This window comes from Tauraco erythrolophus, chromosome 6 (assembly GCF_009769465.1).
Source record: "Tauraco erythrolophus isolate bTauEry1 chromosome 6, bTauEry1.pri, whole genome shotgun sequence".
NCBI lineage: Eukaryota > Metazoa > Chordata > Aves > Musophagiformes > Musophagidae > Tauraco > Tauraco erythrolophus.
Window position 1 is genome coordinate 19,349,058 of NC_141470.1, and position 20,847 is coordinate 19,369,904.

Below are 20,847 nucleotides of genomic sequence, written 5' to 3' on the forward strand. Positions count from 1 at the left end.
GTCTAGGGCTGACTTTCTGAAAAGAAAGAGAAAAATAACCACCTTTCCTTAGTACACTTCTGCCACAAATAGGGGAATTAGTCCTTCAGGAGCAGAGATACAGGTCCAGTGGGTCCAACCTGGCTAGCTGCTGCAACAATGATGTATTATTGTCTTACCTGAAACTAAAGGTTCAGTAAGTTGTCACTGAAGCAGACTAGTATTTGTATAAAAGGTAGAGGTGGGAAGTGTCAGTGGCCAGCACTAGCTGTTGTGCTGCTTTATGAAGATACAATGCTATTCGGTAAATATATTTGGTGGTGTTTTATTTTCTCTAATTATTTTGAAGCCGTAGAATAGACTGATTCCATTTGGTAACAGCATTTGATAATTGTTAGTAAGTTTGCTGTAGTAGTGTAACTCAGTTGTTCCTGTGTTTTTCTTGAGCCTGATCCAAAAATCTCTGAAGCTTTCCATTTATTTTGAATGGATGTTGGATCAGGCACCATAATGAGTTGTTAGCTTTGTGTAAAATGTTTATTTTGATTTGATTTTAATCATTCCTTGCAGAATATTTGGTTATGTGTTGGCAATGTGTAGCTTGGTGAGTACAAATGAAATTGACGTTTATCTGTATGATTTAATCACTTGCAATGTGATCCGTTAACAAAATGAAACTTTGATTATCGATGTTGTATTCATGTGTTAGATCTACATCTGTTTGTCTGACATCTGATCTCGTAGAATCAGTTCCTGTTGTCATCTTCTACAATTCTAAAAAGAGAATCTGCAAAACTTGATTTGGTATAATGAAGTACTTTTTTTTCTTTTTTTCTTTTACTATATGATAACACAGGTACAACAAGCGGATAAGCGATGTGCACTGCTCTGAGCCCCAAGGCACGTGGGCCTGGCCTCTCTGATATGCATCAATACAGTCAGTGGCTTGCAAGTAGACATGAGGCCAACTTGTTGCCGATGAAAGAGGATTTGGCCCTGTGGCTCACAAACCTACTGGGTAAGATACAGTAAGATAGAAGACAATACTGGGTGGTAGGAGAATTCTGTACACTGTTAGCTGGGAATTCAGTCATCCACGCTTCTTTGTGTTTCAAAAATAAAGGTAGTTATGATTAGGTAGCTACCTCCACATAGTGCAACTGTTAGCGAGGCCAGAAAAGCTAATAAATAGTTTGCCTCTACAGTGTTTCTGTGAGTGGTATAATTGAACTTCGTTATTCATTTCATGTTTATTTTTCCTGTAATTTCCTTTTAAACGTTCTTTTCCATGTGTTGTCTGTATTAATACCGTTAAGCTGAATGGTGCTAATTATTGCCGTTAAGTACCTCTTCCGTTTTTATTGGTAGGCCTCCTAAAGAGTATGGGTGTACTGACTGTCTTGAACGGAAGAAGCCATTAAATAGTGCTTTGCTGACCAAGCAGTCTAGTGATTGATAATTGCTGCCTAAGGCAATGCATGCTAAGGCTTGTGGAAGCTTGTGCGTAGTGGGGTCTGACCTAGTGACTGCAGCTGGGACCTGGGGATTTACTGGTTGCAGCTGTACGTCTTGGTGTGTGAAGGCAAAACATGATGTTGATGAAAGAGGATGCGAACCAAAAGCCAAGAAAAAGGTCAGGTACACATGAAGAGGAGTGAATGAGAGTATGTCCCTGGCAGGAAGGAGGCAGTCAGTTCTTTGGGATATACAACTCATTCAAGAAGATGGAATTTAGAAACTATGAGCCAGGAAATAGTATGTTGCTTGTTGAGGATGTTCAGGAGAAAATGGCTTTTGTGTGATCTCTGTAAGTCCAAAGGATTCTACCAAAGAAATACATGATTTATATGATATCTCTTCCTAAGGGAAATATACCAGCAGTTCCTCTCATTAAACAAAGAGGAGGAAGTATTTCAGAGGAGGTGATGTTTACATGAAACTTCCATTGATGTTATTTTGAAGTAAAATTTGAATGAGCGTTTTTAAATATGGTGTGTGTGGTTTGGGTTGGTGGTTTTTTTTTTTCTGGAAGTGTGTTCTGGTGAGACATAGGCGGTGTCTTGTCTTGGCAAATGCTGTAGCTGAACTGTCTCGGTGGTATCATACGATCATAGAGTATATCTAGTGCCTTTCATCTGCACATTCTACATTGCTGTATTTCCTCTTTTTTAAGAGGAAAGGAGTATCACTATGTTATGAGAGGTGTAGTCAATAAGTACAGTGCAAGAACACAGTGTTTTGCAGGTAGGCGATACCCATTTTAGAGTTGGAGTAGTTATGAATCCACAACTGCAAAGGTGGCACTTGTTTTAAATTACATCTCTGTGTGGTACTGCCATTTAAATTAATTAGTTTGAATATAAAATTGTCTAGACGATGCCAGAACAAAGTCCAGAAATTCTGACTTTTCATTCCAATTACCACAAGACAACAATCCAAAAGACTGTTTTTTGAATCAGAAGCAGCACATTCCATTAACGATTTAATATATTGCTTAAATGTTTTAAACAATGAAGTTTCAGTGAGCCACTCTAAAACAAATAGAAGCTTGTTTGCAGTTCATAACAGAGTGACAGTGACAAGTTGAGGAATGAGGTCACTTTTTTAGCAAGAAGTAGCAACCAGCAGGAGGTTCTGAAATGCCAACTATAATTAAAAATCTGATTTTTTTCATATAGACACCAAATTCTGCACTGCAGAACTAAATGGCCACAACCTTCTGTTAATTAAGCAGCATACACAGTTCATCTGCTTAATGCATTCCCCCACACCTCACACCAAGCTCTTCTTTTCTCAGAGTTTGTCCTAAAGAACTGAAATTATAGTGATTTGTTAAACTGTGTTGAATTCCTGTGCAGACATTGTTATTCAAATTAATAATTCAATTAAGTTAAAATTCACAGTCAAAATAAATTGAGTGTAACTGAATTAAAGTAATTAATATTCATATAAATATATTAACTCAGAATTCAAATTTTGTTTAATTACTGTATAATTTAGGTGAACTTTAGTGAGAGGAGGGACACATACACGTGAGCATGTTACTGTAAGATAAAATCAGTATAAATTTATAGCATGCTGTTACCTTGTTGTAAAAACCTGTTTGCACTCTCTCTTCAGCATGCAAAAGGATGAAAGGTTATGTAAGACTGGTTTTGTTTGTTTTGTTGTGGTTTTTTTCTCCATAGGAGAAATAATGTACTTTGCATTAATGGTCAGTAGACTTTGACATGCATGGATGTGCAGATAAGACAAAGGAGATAATGTTCTGTGTATACACTCCCTAGTTTGCTCTGTGCTATAACTTGTTCAGCCTCATTATAAGTGTCTTTACGCCAGTTTTAATGCAATAGGAATTCTCAATTTATAAAGAAAATTAATGTGCATTTCAATTAATTTTTGCCGTGTTTGTTCACGTTTTGTTTAATTTTGTTGGTTCATCTATACTATGACTTGACAAGGACACATACTCATTTCGAATAAATGTAGATTTAAAAAAATAATATTTTAGACAAGAATAGGGTTGAAACTCTTTGAGGTAGTTTGATTAGCTAATGATGTTGGATATTTTTGTGGAGAGGCAAATATATCCTACACTATGTTACTGGAAGTTAAAATGGTGACAGTTTTGCAGCAGCAAAGCCTGATGTGGGTGCAAACTTCCAAAGTGGAAAACATCAGAAGGATATTGAACTTTACAATATGAATGAAGAGTTTGGATATTAGATGGAAGTTAGGCATAACCAGCATTTGACCTTACCCGAGCGACAAATTGCAAGACTGAGATACATGGTGCAGATGGAAAATAACCCTGTAAAAATTTTTAACCCTGAGACTTTGGACATTTTATTCTGATTTAGCGTGGACGTTGTTGCGGATTTTTTTTAGCAATCACTAGTACTTTTGTACGCATTTTGCTAATTATTTTCAGAACCATGTCAGAGAAACTCAGAGTTTCCGAGAGGACTGTTTGTCGTTACAGCTCCATTGCTGAATAGATTTTAGTTGCCTGTGTTCTAGGGGCTGGAAAAAGGACATGGCAGATGAAATCGATGTGTCAAATGGCATTGACTGGTACAATATTGTGCATTATAACATTCTCAAAGTAGACATGTCAGCATTGTGGGGGTTGGGATTTGCATGCTGGAGAGGAAGATTGTGGCTATGGATATGGTATCTCTTACCCTAACTTCCATTTGCTGAGTTCTAGTGGATCAGTAGAGATCCTTGCAGTGGAAAAGTTAAGGAAATGGGTTGACCCAACTGTCTGGCAAATCATGATCATCTCTCAGCCTAGTTTTTATTATGTATAGAGCCCATGAAACACTGTTTTTGCTGCTGACACACTCCAAATTTGATAGATTGTGTATATACTGATTTTAGTAGAATGCCCTTGTGGATACCGAAAACTTCTGTTCCACCATGAGAAAGCTTCACATGGGAATTAGCACAATTGGGCCATAGTTATCTTCTAGCAGAGGCAAAGTGACAATCTGAAAGCAAATAGGATTTTCTTGTCTGCTATACTCTCCAGTAGGCTTTCCTCTTGTGTGTCTGTAGAGGCAAAAGAGCTGACACCAGGAGTGGGCCTCATCACCAGTCTGTAGTCTGGGGCACGTACAGAGGCATGGTTTCTCTCTTTTCCCTTTGGTTATTGTGTAGAGCTCTGCTATTTTTTATCCTGTTCCTAGAGCCCATTTTCCAGCTGCAGAGTGTTATGATATTGTTGCTTAATCCATATAGCTTCATATAGCACATGAGACCATGGAATAGACCTGTAAGTTGTGCCTTGGACACATATCTGGGCTTCAAGGTCTCAGTGATGAGGCCTGTTCCTAACACAGCTTTCTGGCCTTCGGAAGCTTATGGGTAAGGAGCTGGAGGATGCAAGATGCTGAGGAATTGGACATGTAAACGTTGAATGTCGCATGAGGCATGTAAAAGTTGCTTGTGTGCAAAAGTGAAGTGGGCGTGGAGAAAAGGAATAGAGAGGTACGGATGTCAGGAGAGGCATTGAGTTGAAGACCAGTCGTGGAATTTAAAGGTGTGTTGAAGGAGCTGTAAAGTTTGGGGATGAATCGTGGGAAGTCTTCTACAAGAAAAGTTCTTGCTTATCTTATTGTCTAAGAGGATTCTGTAGCAGTACCTTCATTTTCAACATCAATAGGTTCAGCTCAAGCCAGTAGGAAATACAGCTTTTAAATATCTGAATATTTAGACATTCATGATACTGATACTTCTAGTGATTCTGCTGACACTGATGCAGTTTATTGTTTGGTTGAAAGGCTTTATAATTTTCTTTAGGATCAACATGCCTTTGAGGTTTTTTTATATGTCTCATTTCAAGTAAGTGATAATGTTTCAATGCTATCAAAACTATTTCTCTTGCTGTCAGCTATTGTAGGAAACAGAGTAGCCTTGTCAGAAAAGAACCAGTTTTGCATGTGTGCGAAGTCATTGGCCTTTGTTTTCTTTATTTTTATTGTGTTTTTTTATCTTGGGTTTAAATGCCACACGATTTTAGAAGGTCAGAAGTTGTTCCACTGATACCTCAGTATTGTCGAAGCTCATCCTTCTCCCAATGTGTTTCAGAGATAGACCCAAGTGAAATGTTTCTATTTCTAAACTAGTATTTTTGTGGAAGCGTACAATTAAAATAGTCAATTGGCTAGTAGGGAAACTGGAGTCCATGTCTTGCATTGCAGTTATTAAACTAAGCGTGGAAGAACCCAGTGCAATAATGGGGGAACCAACTAGACTTTGTTACTTTGTTTTAGCCTTCCAACCCCTCTGCCTTCTTGTGAAGGCTCTGGTTGTCTGAGACAGCCCCTAGGTAATGCTTTATCTTTGGTCGCTTTGGCACACACCCTGGGCAGGTGGTTCTTTCATAGACCTCCCAGTGTGGTTGTGTTAGGACCCCCAGGACTGGGTGGCCTTACAGATAGCTGCCCACAGTTTCCAAGTGGTAGGTGTTCAGGTGTAACAGTTGGTCTTTTTAAGGGGCATCTGGTGATTGTGGTAAAGAGAGGGTAAACAATGCTTGCGAGGTTTGAGGAAAGCCTTCATATTCCTGTTTTTTTTCCATACTTCTGGTGTTGTTTTTTTTTTTATTATACCTAATGTTATTACCATTCTATAAAAACATTGCAACTGCTTTCTTGTAATTATAGGGGGAGTTATACATTTTTAATGGAGTTTAATGTTTTTTCCATACAAATGTACAGAGCCATTTTTTTCCTCAGGCTATGAACATTACTCTCATTTGAATCAATACATTTCAACTGTTAAATATGTCAGAGTGTCTGTTTTAGCAAAGAAATACCACCTTTTGGAGCCATAAAATACAGTGAATTGAAAGCTGACACCTAATATATTTTTCATTGGATACAGATGTTCAATGCAAAACTCATTCTTTCAGCTTTCATAAAAGGGAACAGAACTAAAATACTCCAGCAGTGACCAAACTGCTAATGTAATTCAGCATTTAAAATAATATAAATGTATTGTTAGATAGGAGAAGATAGAAGAATTTTTCCATGTCTGTGTAAAGAGAAAATACCTCTAAATAGGTTTTAGGTTTTTTAAAGGTTGGCTAGTGAAATAATAAATCTATAAGTCATAGGACAGAATGTGATTTTTCTTTTACCTGTGTGAAAAATTATACTTTCCAAAATAAAATAAAAATCTTGAGTAGGTTAAAAAGATTTTAAATAATTTTTTTTAGAAGAAAATTAATCCATTATAAAATGCAATACTCTATTAAAAATAATGCAGTTCCTATAACATAGTCATTTTTCAAATTTAGCTTTCTAATGGCTTTATACCTCTTGCCAAAAATGCTGATGGGGCAAATGGGAAAATATGTGGGCTAGAATGGTGCTGAAGGCTTTTGAGGTGCTGATATGTTTGATTTTTGTATCTATAGGCTATTATAGTTTCAGTCCTGGCTTCAACTAAGCTGGAGGCACTACTAAAATATTGTCAGTTATGCACAAGCTACGACTGAATGTCTGCAGTGCTGCTACTGCTCTTTTGCCTGGAGAAGTCATTTAGGTATACAGGAGCTATAAAGTGGGCTATATGGCAGGGGGAATAAAAAGGGGAAAAAAAACCTTCAAATTAAACAGGTACTTCTGAAGTAGAAGTGTGGTAGAAAAAGCAAGTTTAACTTCAACAAAAAATATAAGTCTACTCTTGTACCAGAAGATGATTTGCTGCTAAGATCTTTATCTTAGTCTTTGAATATAACTTACGAAACTGAAAAGCCTCACAATTTTTTGCCCAGAGGATGCTGAAGTATCTAACAGTTTTCAGGCAAGGGCCTACAATGTACCAGCAAGGTATTGCATAAGTACAATATTCATTTTTGTTATTATCTACTTCATTTTTGTTTCTTTTGAGTATTAGTTTTCTAACTTAAGAAAGAAAGAATGAATGAATGCTCTTGTTCTGAGTGAAAAGGTATAGAAAAGCTTTACTTCTTTTTTTTTTTTTTTAGAAATGCACTTTTCCTAGGTTTTTTTTTTTTGACAAAAAAAGTGTGTTCTAAATGGATTAATGTTTTCAGACATCTCATGGAAAACAGCTTTTCCAAAACTAACTAGAAAACAAAAAAATCCTGATTTAGTCAGGCAGCTACTTGTTGGTCAAAAATCTGTGGCAAAAAAAACCTAACCAGCAGCAGGCAGACTTCTACCTGTTGTCCTGCTTGCAAACAAGGAAGTTTTGAGTAGCAGGAGTAGATCTGGATGGGATGAGGAACGACTCTTACTTCACTTTTTTAGTATTCAATTGTTTTGGCAGGGTAGGCTATTGTTACTGATTTTTGCTGTGTAACAGCCTATGAAAAATGAGTTGATAGTGTTATTCCTGTTCCCAGAAGACACATGTAAATATCACCAAAAATAAATAAATCCTGTCTTAACAGGAAGAGTGAGAATTAGTCCTTGATGATCTCTTGATATTAGTAGAAGAGGGCTGAAAAATACAGCTACTAGTCAAAAAAGTGTGCAAAGAGAAGGCAAATTTTCCAGTAGAAATGTGAAAATGAAAGACCTTCAATAAGAAATAGGAATGTTTTTACCTGGAAATGATGCCAAGATCCTGGAAGTTTAGTCTAGGGTGGTAAATTGTTGTGTTCTCATCTGGCCTGCCCAGCCTGGTCAGAGTGCACATCTCATCTTGGGACTCCTGCGATCTCCTCTGCCAGGAGGATGCAATTACGGTGTAATGGAAGGTGGTCTGATCTACTGTAGCTAGGGAGGACGATCTGTGGCAGCTGAAGTACAGCATCATCTAACATGATAAAAATAGATGTATTTCGAGATCAGAGTATTTTGACTTTGTTCTTTGGGTGAAAATTTTGATCTATGTGGCAAGTAGATACATAACATGAAGTTTCATTCTCTTCCCCCCCCCCCCCTTTTTTTTAACGTACTTAACTTTACCTCTTTCAAAGGAGCATTACAGTCACTGTAGTATCTTGTCAGCTACTTGAAAGATCAAGTCTTAAAGTCTTTTCTCTAAAAATACAGTTCTTTCCTTCCTGACATGGTTTTCTACTTCTGTTACAAAATGAGCTACACTAGTGTTAGCAACTCTTATGCTATAGCTACCCTTGCACACTGACGTAAACCATTTGCCTGCTGTACTTTCTTTTAAAACTCTAGGTTAAAAGCACTGGAAATTCGTAAACGAGATACGTGGAGTCTGATACACTAGAATTATTTTTCAAATACCACATGCCTATCCCAAAGAAAGTATGTTGGTTTTGAATAATCTGCTGTATGTGTACCAGTAAAGTAGTAGTGAGGTTATTCACTGAACTTTCAAAGTAATGCAAGTTTTTCAATTAAAGCATGTTTTCAATTGTCGCAAAGATTTCTGTTGATTTCTCTTTTTACACAAATGCAGTCTATACTATTGCACGCTTTCTGCCATGTTAACTTTCTGTTTGCTGTTCAGGTAGAGAAATAACAGCAGAAACCTTTATGGAGAAATTGGATAATGGTGCCTTGCTTTGTCGGTTAGCTGAGACCCTGCAGGAGAAATTTAAAGAAAACAGCTTTGATGCAAACAAGCCTGGCAAAGTAAGTGTCAGTAAATGTTGTAGCATGTGTTATCAATATCTGAAGTATCTGACTGTTTTGCTGCTGAACTTTTTTGGGCAGTTAAGAGACTTCATTTTTGAAGATTCTGCGAATGGGCAGGGAGGTAATTGCTTTGCATAGAAAAATTTCAATATGAAGTTGGGGAAATTAGTAATTCTTGAGTAATCATTAAGGTAACTGTGAGAGGAAGTTACTCAAAAAATGACTTGTAACGTGGAGAATAAGACACAGAACAAGATCTAGCAGTGTGATGTGGTAGCTTAATAGAGAAAACATGATCCTTGTGTTTATTTGCAAGGAGAATATGAAGTAGCTGTGGAAGGTGCCTTTTCCTCCATAAACAGTTCTAGGGAGGCCAGTAATAAAATTCTATAGTTAGTTTTGGTACCTTGAGTTTAAAGGTCCTATTGGTGTACTGAAAGAGCTTCAGTAAAGAGTTGCAGGGATGATGTGGAAAATGTAAACCTTCAGAAGATACTGAAGAGTTTTGCAGAGATCAGTTAAGATCTTCCTTGACCACAACCTGTATTTAATTTAAATGATTTTCATAGGACAGTCTTATTGGGAGAAATTAAAAAGTGCAGCAAGTTTCTTTCTAGGAGAAGTTAAATTAAATGGCTGACATTTACATTAATGCATTTATTCTGAAACTGTTTTTATATTTCTTGTTGAATTCAGATACATCTTTCTTGAAAGCTAAAACAGGCAAATACACATCAGGTGAAAAAGAGCCCAAGAGTGGAAATCACATAATGCATCCTCTATTCTTTGTTTTCATAACTAGTCTGTAGCAGAAATTAGGGCAAAGCATAAATTTTATCAGCAGTTCTGAGAACTGACAGCCTTGTGTCAGCCACAGCTGCATAAGTTGTTTTTCTTGGTTCCGAGCTCATAATTGTTGTTGCAGAATAAATTTTCTGGACCAAGGCAGGCTTCATCTGTTTGGTTCTTTTTAACCTTCTGTGGATTGGGGTGGGTGCAGGGAGGTGTTGTTTGCTTGCTTTGTGCTTTTGTTTTTTTTTTTCTATAGAAAAAAAAGAAAAGATAGCTGGGAAGAAAGATAATAAGTCAAGTAGAGAAGGAAGGAAGCCTTCCTCCACAAAGGAGGAAAAGACAGCTGGAACTCATGTTTCATATTTCAAATTATAATCAGGGTTTGGTTAGTAGAAGTAACTGAATGACTTCTAAGTTCCTCTTTATAATATGGTCCAGCTTGTCTTCGTCTAAGTGATGGCCTGTTAGTGTTACAGTAGTTCCCAAGTGGCAAAAACACTTAGGGCAGTTTTTTCAGTTGAGCCTAGGAACTAGCTAGGCAGAAAGAAAGGTTACTTGGTGTTTCGTTGTTTGTGGTTTTTTTCCCTTAAACAAATAAACAAAAGGTACCATTATTGACAAAAGCTACTAAAAGCTTCTGTGAATACCCGAAAGATGAACTTGCCTGCACGGTTCTAAAACATTCCTTTTTATTATCTTGCCCAGCTGGTGTACAAGAAAATCAATTAAATCACAAAGTGTAGGCATTTTTTTAAAAAAATGGCATCTCAGGAAACCATGTCTATTTAATATAAAATTCTTAGGAAAAAAATATTCATAAATTCTACTACAAAGTTCTACTGATTATTCTAACTACTGCTTTTTAGGGTTTAGGTTGCTTTGTTGTGTTTTTTTTTTTTTAAATTTTTTGTATCATGAGACTTTTGTCTGATGGTGACTCATTTGGAGAGAGCTACCATTTGGAAAGGTTACTCAGGAATGTACTAATGTTTGGTACTTCTGTTTTTGCCACTGAAAAGATGTAGACCTCATTTCTTGTATTAATTTCTTCAGCTGAGAATATGGCCTTCATTACTTCAGTTAGCTGATCCCCCTTTTTTTGAACCTATGTTACATTAGAAGCCAGTTAGGCATTTGTGATCCCATATGTTGTAATTACCTAGATTTGTTGGTCTTTAATTTGTCAAACTGATATAACAGGCAATGCAATTAAAGGGAAAAAATTCTATTCCACTATTTTCTCAATGTATGTTATTTCATACTTAGTATAGTAAGAATTCAAAGAAATGGCAGAGTAATAGGTTTGTGTCATTTTAGGCTATTAGGGAGCTATTTATCCTTTCAGATTGCAATTCCCTGTGTAGCTATCCTAGGCATTAGGACTAGTCTACACGCTGGAAAATCTGACTTGTGGTGCCAAGGAAATTTATAAGGAGACTATACCGTATGAAATTTAGCATAGTAAGAATTCCACAGTCCTCTCCTGAATCGTTATTATGTATTCATTTAGCAATACATGTGGAATTTTGAAGACATTTGACCACTTCTTGGTGCACAGGAAAATGGAAACACTATGGTCTTTCACCGAGGTGCCCTGGTGACTTCACTAGCAGCTGGAAGTTCTATAGAGTCCAGCCTCTATCACAATAGATAACCTGATTTTTCTATCCATATATATAACTTTTAATATTTTTAGATAGAAGTAGACTGATATAAAATGAGTGGCTGCCAGAAGGATCAGCTTGCAGGCAGCACCAGGTTGCAGCTGAGTGAGGGAGACAGGATAAGGATATAGATAATGGTGGGAAAAAGTCTTACTAAGTCCTTATGCAAGCTTGAAGATTTAGTTTGTTTTCATAAGTAGAAGTTTTTCCTTGTATGGGAGCTACTTCCTAGGTGGCAAACCTCCATAAAATATTTTGGGTTTAGTTTTGTCTTAAAGGAAAATGATATATCCTATTCTGCTTGATATGTATGACTGGTCATGAATTCACTTGTGCAGCTCTTTGGAGCTGTCTGGCCAGTTTAGCAGCTATAGCAATGCATGTAAGAAGACATGAAAAACTAATATTGCATATATTGACTCATCAGTTGTTTGCCATAATTCCTGAAGTTCATATTGTAATACTGTACAGAATGGCAGAGGTTAAATCCTATTGCTTCTGGGTTAACTGCTTGTGCAATGTGTTTCTAGCCACTGTTAGTTTTGCAGTTTGTTTCTTAACAGAACTGCATCATTCCCTTTCTTATAAGGGAGGACTGAACTTTCTTCAGCTTTCAAGGACCCCCTCCTAAGTCAGCATCAGCCTTTTTGAGTGTCGAATAAATCAGGAATGCATAAATGAAAAAAATGTGTGCCTCCCACAATATCAGATTTTCCAAATCTGGAACAAAAATAGTGGTATTGATATAAACCTTTCCTTTTCGTGTCATGTGGAGAAACTTGTGGATACTGGGGGTGTTTTCAAAAGAGTTAGGAAACTACTGGTAATATGACTTGGGAATATAGCTTTAAGAAACTGGAAAGGAGATTAAAAAATGTGCGATGCAAAAGTCGTCTTTCCTTAAGAGTCAGAGGAAGGCAATTGTGCTGGTTTTGGCTGAGATAGAGTTAATTTTGTTCATTGCAGCTCGTATGGGGCTGTGCTTTGGATTTGTGCTGAAAACAGTGCTAATAACGCAGAGATTTTTTCATTATTGCTGTCTGTACTTACACAGGGTTGAGGCCTTTTTTGTGTCTCACCCCACCCCACCAGCGAGTAGGCTGGGGGTGCACTAGAAGCTGGGAGGGGACACAGCTGGGACAGCTGACCCCAACTGACCAAAGGGATATTCCATACCATATGGAATGCTCATGCTCAGTATATAAAGCTGAGGAAAGAAGAAGGAAGGAGGGATGTTCAGAGTGATGGCGTTTGTCTTACCAAGTCACTGATATGTGTGATGGAGCCCTTCTTTCCTGGAGATGACTGAACATCTGCCTGCTGATGGGAAGGAGTAAAGGAATTCCTGGTTTTGCTTTACTGGTTAAACTGTCTTTATCTCAACCTGTGAGTTTTCTCACTTTTACCCTTGTGATTCTGTCCTCTCTCCCACTGAGCGAGGGGAAGGGACCGAGTGAGTGACTGTGTGGCTCCGTTGCTGGCTGGGGTTAAACCACGACATCAATGAAGGAGTAACTTTTTATAAGTGAAGAAGATTGATGGAGTAGCTTTTTATGAGTAACTAAGTAGGTTAGGATTCTTCAGTGGAGAGAGAGGCGCAGCATGGGGGCATATCCCTGTTCCTTGCAGGGGGGTTGGACTAGATGGCCCTTGAAGGTCTCTTCCAGCCCTAACCATTCTATGATTCTATATAATGGAATCTGCGAAATCAGGAATGGTGTGGTAGATGTTCAGTCATTTCTATACAAAAACTATGAGACATCAAATGAAGTGAGTAGGAGCCAAACAAACAAAAGGGAGTCCTTGTTTATTACAAAATGGTTGGAAATTTCTTATTAATGAATGTTAAAGCGTAACTGGGTTCAAGAAAACACTGAGTAAAGCAATAGAAGAGAATACACAGAAAACAGTAGCTAGATAAGGAAGTTACCATAGCTGAAAATGGTTGGAGATTGTGAAAGCGTTGAGAGGTGTGACGTTTGCTGCAGTCTGTCTTCCTCAGATACTTACTTACAGCCAATCTGCCATGGATTAACTTTTGGCTGACCCAGTAGGGTCACTCTCTTAAATTCTGTGTGTTATTGGTTCTTGGGACTCAATACCTTGCTGGTTTTGCAGGTGGACATGGACAAATCTATCCTTTCACAAGGGTCAAACTTCAAAGAAATTATTTTAAATTAAATTTGTACTTTTTGTTCTATATAAAGATTCCTCTTTAGGACTGAATCCCTACAGCTAAGAATAGCACCCCACTCACACTCTGGTGTCTGTTATCCAGAGGAGTAGTGTGTCATTGAGGGCACTGGGTTAGCAGCCTCTGGTGCCGTTTACCCAGCCTCTGTTCATTGCCCTTCTGAGCCTTCTGCCATAATAGGCACTTTTGGATATCATGATAGATACTCTGAATGTGTCCTCCATGAGTCTAGCTCCCTAACCTTGTGGTGTTTGATTTGTTAATAATTTAGTAATAGGTTGTTAAAAGCATTTCAGTTTCTAAAGATAAAGCATTTAATAGTTGTTCATTTCAAAGGATGTTAGGTGCTAGGCTTTTTTGCAAATCGTAGAAGACAATGTTCTTCATTGTTAAGCAGCTAAACCATGCTTCAAAACCTAATGATTCTGAAAACAGTGATGTTGTATCTGATCCTTTTCTTCAGACAGACAAAACTTCAAGTTTTAAATGAAAATGGAAATTTTAAACTGGGAGGTCAGTATTAGACTGGTGTGATGTATGATATATTTTCAAAGAAGTCATTTTTTCCCCTTTTTGGAGATTTTACAGTCATAAATAAGGCTAATCATGTACATTTATAAAATGACAAGGAGATGACTGATATCAATCTTAAATGCACAAGATTTGTATGGTAATAAGTTGTTGGAACTACCTGCGCTGCTGCTGCTAATGATCTACGGTCTAGAAACTACAGACTTATTATTATAGCAGGACTTATTCCGTAAAAGTGATTCATGTCACAGGATGCCATTTTGTAATTTTCTCCCATTGGCTTGGATTTCATCTCCATGCTCTCCTGGCAGTATTTTACTTTTCCTGACAGATAGTTAATTTGAGAATTTCACAGCTGTACAAAAAAACTCAAAGCATCAAGGCATGTGCAGCATGCACAGAGCTCACGTTTGCTTGGACTTAGTTTAGTAAGCTCATTAATTAGGATTCTAAAATAAACATAAATAAATTGTGTTAATAGTTATCACCATTTTAATAGGCAGGACATAAGAGTCTGCCCACCATCCTTGAAGCTGCCTATACATTTATTAACACTCCACTGAAAACTATGTTTTCATGGCAAATGAAAGGTTGAAGCTGAATCATCCTTTTTCTCTGAATTCTCTGAGGTTAATCAGGTGAATCTCAACTCAAATCTCTCTTAGAAATAGTTTCGAATAACTAATTGAAATCTAAAATTCAAATTCATTTTCAGGAAGCCATGATCTAGATTTGATTTGGCCTATAAATAGAAAGAAATAGAAGTAAGTACAAAATAAATCCAGATGCAAATATTTAAGTCCTAGACTGTTTAATTCAAATATGCATTTAATTGTATTCTTCCAATGGGAACTGATTTAATAAGATTAAACTGAATGTGCACTGAAATAAAGCTCTTGTATAGAAAATAGAGTAAATTTTGCCCTAGGATGTGCATGTGCACTTCCATTGAAATTCTCTATGAAAACAGTAATTTACACACACGTTAATGTATTTCATAACATAAAAGAGATTCTGTCCATGTCTTATCTGTAGTCCTAGTATCTGAAGTGTATTTTGCAGTTGTTCCATATCCCAAGCTTTCATTTGCTCCTGGGAAATGTACCTCCTGAATCTGACACTTGATGGGTCACTGTGACAACATTGGCTTCTCATAGTCATGCAGGTTTGCATAAGGTGAGATTTTAGCCTAGTGAGAGCACTTGGAGAGTCACATTATGCATTTGGAGAGTTACAATTAAGAGATCTAAACTGAGATTTGGGATGGAAGGTGGTTTTTTTTGCCCTTAATTAAGTTCTAATATCAAAGTTAGATTTCAGAGGCAAAACGTTTCAGCAGTTTCACAAGTGAAAACTCAGTTTGTTTTAAATTTCAAGATGTTTGTGTTTCTAAAGAGAATTACTTATCTGTGGAAGTAAAGACAGAATCCTATCAACTAAGGACTTGAAAAGCCAGGGAACTGACTTCAATTCTGTCAATATTGAAAGAAGGAGCTAGTGGCAAAAGAACAAGATTATAAACTGGAGGCAAGTTAATTTTCCATCTCAGCTGTAAGCTTATTGTTTGCTTTTGGGAGAATACATGTCTCTGCTTTCAGTTTCCAAATCTGTACCTTGGGAATACTGTTCACTGTACAATAGTGCCTTGATTTGTGAACATTATAAAGAGCTTTGAGCTCTTCGTGTGCCAAACAGTATTGCTACTTCATTTGGCGAGCTGTGATTAGTATTAGGTAGTTCCCATTATGAAAACAAATTGATATTTGACTCTGCTCATTTACAAAAACATGTAAACTTAATGATTCTCTAAACCGAGATAGGAGACAGACCTTTGCTTGTGAATCTACTGCTTCAAAGAGCTTTGTGTCTGCTCCACAACAGGGCCACATGCAAATGTAGGAAACACCTAAAGTAGAGAATATGGGCCAGTGGTTTAGGATTTGACTTATCTCCTGAACCAGTGAGTTGGGATTGTGTAACAGCTCTAGGATTGCTCTAACTAATTGTTAGAGCAGAAAATATGTTTATGCTTATTTTATCTTTTCAGTCATTACTTTGCATAAAGGGAATTATGTGGATGAAGAAATTATCAGAATCTTGGAGGTTCATGAGGAGTAATGAATGCCTCTAAGTCTCCAAGGCCTGTATCATCAAAGAAAACAAAGTGTCTGGCAGTAGTTTAGAAATCAAGAAATTTGTTTTTAGAAAATCTTTCATATCTTCATATGAGTATAATATCACATAGGTTAAATGAAAAATGAATATGCTTCTGTAACCCTCATTTGTAAGTAATCCTGGAAGATCCGTTCAAGTCTTGGACAAGGCGAGACACTTGTACAGATAACTGTAAGATTAAATCGTTGGTTTTGTTTACAGAAGACCATACACAAATCTGACAAATTATAGCAGGTATAATAGATCATGTTAGTATATTTTCACCTAAACTAATGAAATATCAAACTAGAAAGCGAACTAGGAAAACATTTAATAATTCCCAAGGCAGCTAGCTTGGCTGGTGGACAGGAGGCAGGCTGTGCTTGGCATAATTTGAAGACTCAGTAGTTGGTTTATTCAGGACTAAACCTGAATAAAGTATTAAAGACCACAGTATTTCTGAAGAGCTCTTAAGAATGAGGAGGCTAATAAAAAGTTCTTTGCGCTAGATATTATAGTTCATAAAATCAACACCGAAGCTCTTTGCGTTTCCCTTACTGGAGTTGTCAAAAAGTGGGTGTGCATTAAAATTATTCAAGATATTAAAATTCGAAAAATATGCCGAACCAGGTAACTTTATTTTTTTTCTTCAAGTAGAAAAGTTCCTACCCTAAGGAAATCTTCCTCTCAACAAATGATTGAGATGCTGTGCAATGCAAATCAGTAAATTTATAATTTCCTTTTGTTTGGTCTTTCTGAAATATAATAATACTTTTGAACTTACTGCATCAAAATGTTCTTAATTAAGAATAAGATTAACAGATTCCTAAACAGAATCAAATATGTATGATTTCTATGAGAACATCCAAAGATAGAATAGAGAGAATTGCTTCAGAGTTTTAAAAATTTGGGACAGGTATAAATTTTTATGCCTGAAGATGTAATTCAAGTTCAAATGGAAAGGGCTAAGAATACATTTTCTCTCTGGACAGTCTCTTCTATATTTTGTCTGCTTTGAAGTATCTTCCTTTGAAGCGTGTGGATCTTGCTCTTTGTAGACCCTGGATGGCCAAGCTGAAAGTCTGGTCTAATCAATGTAGTGATTTTATTTTTACTGTAGGCTTCAGTTTCTCAAGGTTATCTGTGCCCTGTAGATGGGATGGATTCCCAGCAAATATGGTAAGCTTGGTGCCTTGAGCCTGTCTGCCCAGTGTAGAGAGTGCTCAGCTATAGCAGAGCCGTGTTCAGGTGCTGTCTGTAAGTTATAAATCTGACTCTTGTCGAAAATTGCATGAATGTGGTTGGGCTATGAACAGATTCTTTGTGGTCTGGGTAGCAATTTGCTTGTCTGCACACTTGTGCTTTCTGGAGACTTTTGTTTTGCAGAAAAAGCTTGTGGAGCCAATTTCTAATCATATACAGTATAGATATGGCCCTCAGTTACTTGAGAGAGGAAAAAAAAAAGTGGAGCATTGTCTTTTTGTATATTAATCTTTATAGTGACAGACTGATGTGGATATGAGAGGAAAAGAATAATCTTGTGAAATGACTCACAAGTGCTAATCCATCTGGAAGGAATCATTTCCACAAGACTGTAAAGCTGTTTGTTAGAGAATTCCTTGTACCTTTCTCAGACATGTCAATAGCTTGCTGAGCTCATGTTCAACTGGATTGCTACCAGGTTTCTTGCAGATGCTGTAAGACTTGCCTGCAACAGGTCATGTGGACAAACCCTATATGCCTCAGCAAATAATTCTTACATCTGAGGCTTTTCTGCTTGCAGGAGGATTGAATGGTAGGATAGAGTTCTGTTTCTCACCAGACCATAAAAAGAGATTTCTGAACTAATTTAGGATATTCTGTGGTTGTCTGCTTGGCACCTTCCAGGTGAATACATTGAAGAACTTTTTATAGGCTTTTAGGTGCACTCTAAGCCATGCACTGTGTTGGGGGAAGAGCTACACAGTCCTGGAAAGGAGCACTGAGACAACATCTCTCTCCAGATCATTCTTCCTGCTGATAGTTCCTGTCCCTAGGAAAGCAGAGTTTGTTCCCCGGTTTGGCTGAAGCACATCTAATCTCTGTGTGAACTGGTCTTGCTCCTGTCAGTGAACCTGAGGTAGGGATTCACCTGCATACCCCTCCCTCCGTTGCTATTTGCCATTGCAGAAATAATCAGAATTTGCATCTCAAGTTAGTTGTCATAGAAAAAACAGTGCAGATTTAAGCAGTTAACTGCCTGTTAGATCCTGCTTTGGAAAATATCCTGATGATTCAGACCGCAAAGCCGGTCAAGAGAAGAACCAAACTTTGGTTTCTAATAATATAATTTAACTAGAAGATATTTCAAGCTTTTTAATTAACATTGGTTTTGTATGGAATACTAATACTTAGACACTTCATAAAATTTGTATTGAAACTGGAAGTTTTCATAACGTTTTTACCGTTACTTCAGTCCAGGTATTGCAAATAGGGTTAGCATATTTTCTGAGAGAAATACATAAACATCCATTTTCAGATTTGCTGGATTTTGCCTTTTATGTGAAATGAAATGTAACATTCCTGTTATTTATTTTGTTAAGTCTTTAAAGCAAACTGTAAAAATGTTTGTAACAAATCTTTCTATGGGACTTTTTATTTAGACTAAGAGGAAGAGTCTGGAACAGAAATGTAAGATTAGGGACTTGAATGGAAATTAGCATATATATTTTTAACAGTTTGAGAAAATATAATTTACACCAACTGTCTTCAGCTTGTGTAATTCTTAGGTCAAGCTTAGTGTTACAAGTTTTTAGGGAATAACAAATAAGCAGGAACTACAGAATTTGGTCCCTTTACCAATAGTGAGTCTTGAACTTAACAATCGTAAGCCAAAATTTCTGAAACAATGGGAACAGTGAATATACAGCCGTAAGTGATGACTGCAATGCAGAAGGAGAAAACAGAAGTCACTTTCAGGCACAGACAACAATTTATAGATATCATAATTATGTCTAATTTGTTTATTTAAATAAACATATATTCCCATTTGGGCTCATATATGTAAATTAGCCCCAAATGCTTCAAGTATATGGTAGAGCTTTGTTCACGACTTTAGAGGCTGATTTAAGGCTGGTTTGGAAATTTGGCTGTATAGATTAACATTCCAACATGTTTTTCAAATCATGGACATTTTTAAACTCTGCGCCAGCTTAGAATTCCCAGGGCTCTAGCAGTTTCCTTGCGGTTTCTAATTGGAAAATTCACAGAAGATCAGATTCTTTATCGTAAAGGCAAAGATGCAGTTTTTCTTAAAAATGAACGTACAGGGCTTTGGAGAATCAGACTTACCTGCAGTGAGCTACATGTAAAATTCTTTCTGAATGTTTTCAGCATCTGCATAAAAATTGTATCTTTGTTAAACATCTGGAAGTAGAAAAAGTGAATAGATAAAGCATCTGAAAAAATTCTGTCTTCCCTTAGACTGTGTAGGTCTTTATCACGGTCTTCGTTGACGCTTGGCTCATGTTAGGTAAAGCACCATTTGGAACTAATCTTACAGAAAGAGCTGGGAACCCACTACCCTGCCTCGCACTTCTAAAGGTCACAAAGTGTGAGACTGATCATCGAGAGAAAACCAGGAGGAAAAGGAAGAGGAGGCACGACTGTAATACAGCAGCATACCCAGCGTTATAATTACATCAAGGAATTTGAATGGCTTCTTAACATTTGTTATTCAGAATGCCAGTGAAAGGTTATCCACTATAATTCTATCAAAGAAATATGTTGGTTATTTGAACTATATTACACCATATTGTAAGTGAAAGTATGGAAACATCTTTCGATATGAAATTTTAGAACCTGTAATGTGTTTTGATGGACTTCAGCTATTCAGACTGAAATTTCCTAAGCATTATCTTTAGCTTGGGTTCTTCTGGAATGATTAAGGGGGAAAAGTGATTTTGAAATTTCTGAGACTACAATGAGTTGGTTTTGCCAAAATTTAATATTTTTCATATTTAACTTTATTTTGAGAGAATCATACCCCCTTCAAGAATGTGATGTTGATGAGACATGATTGTGGGTTAATAATAGGCTTTTTGAAATGTGTCTTATGAAAATCCACTCAGATTTGACCAGTTTACATTTCATAGAAAAATGGCTACTTAACGCATGTAACTGCCATGTTCATTCACAGGTCCTACTGTGTGACAGTGAAGTAGCCACAAACTTACTCAAATGCAGTCCTCTCTTTTTTTCTTATTAAATTCCAATATAAGTGAGGGAAATTCAGTAACTTCTTCAACTAACTCTGTGTTAATTCAGCTCTGGCTTCTCTGGTTGTGATTGAGAAAAGCTCACAATCACATATCAAAGATAAGGTGTAATGGTCCTCTGAAAGAGCAACTGTGAGAATTGCCCTATTCTGCTCTAATCAGATATTATTAAAGAAACCTATTAT

The 20,847-nt window shown here is 36.9% G+C and overlaps 1 protein-coding gene across 1 annotated transcript in view; it reads left to right on the top strand.

Moving 5' to 3' along the window:
- Positions 1–855: 855 nt before the first annotated feature.
- Positions 856–20,847, top strand: part of GAS2 (growth arrest specific 2) — an 86,665-nt gene continuing 66,673 nt past the window's right edge. Inside the window, exons 1-2 of the mRNA XM_086613853.1 lie at positions 856–997; positions 8,944–9,068. Coding sequence (XP_086469979.1) covers positions 856–997; positions 8,944–9,068 — 267 coding nt within the window. The remainder of the gene's footprint in view (positions 998–8,943; positions 9,069–20,847) is intronic.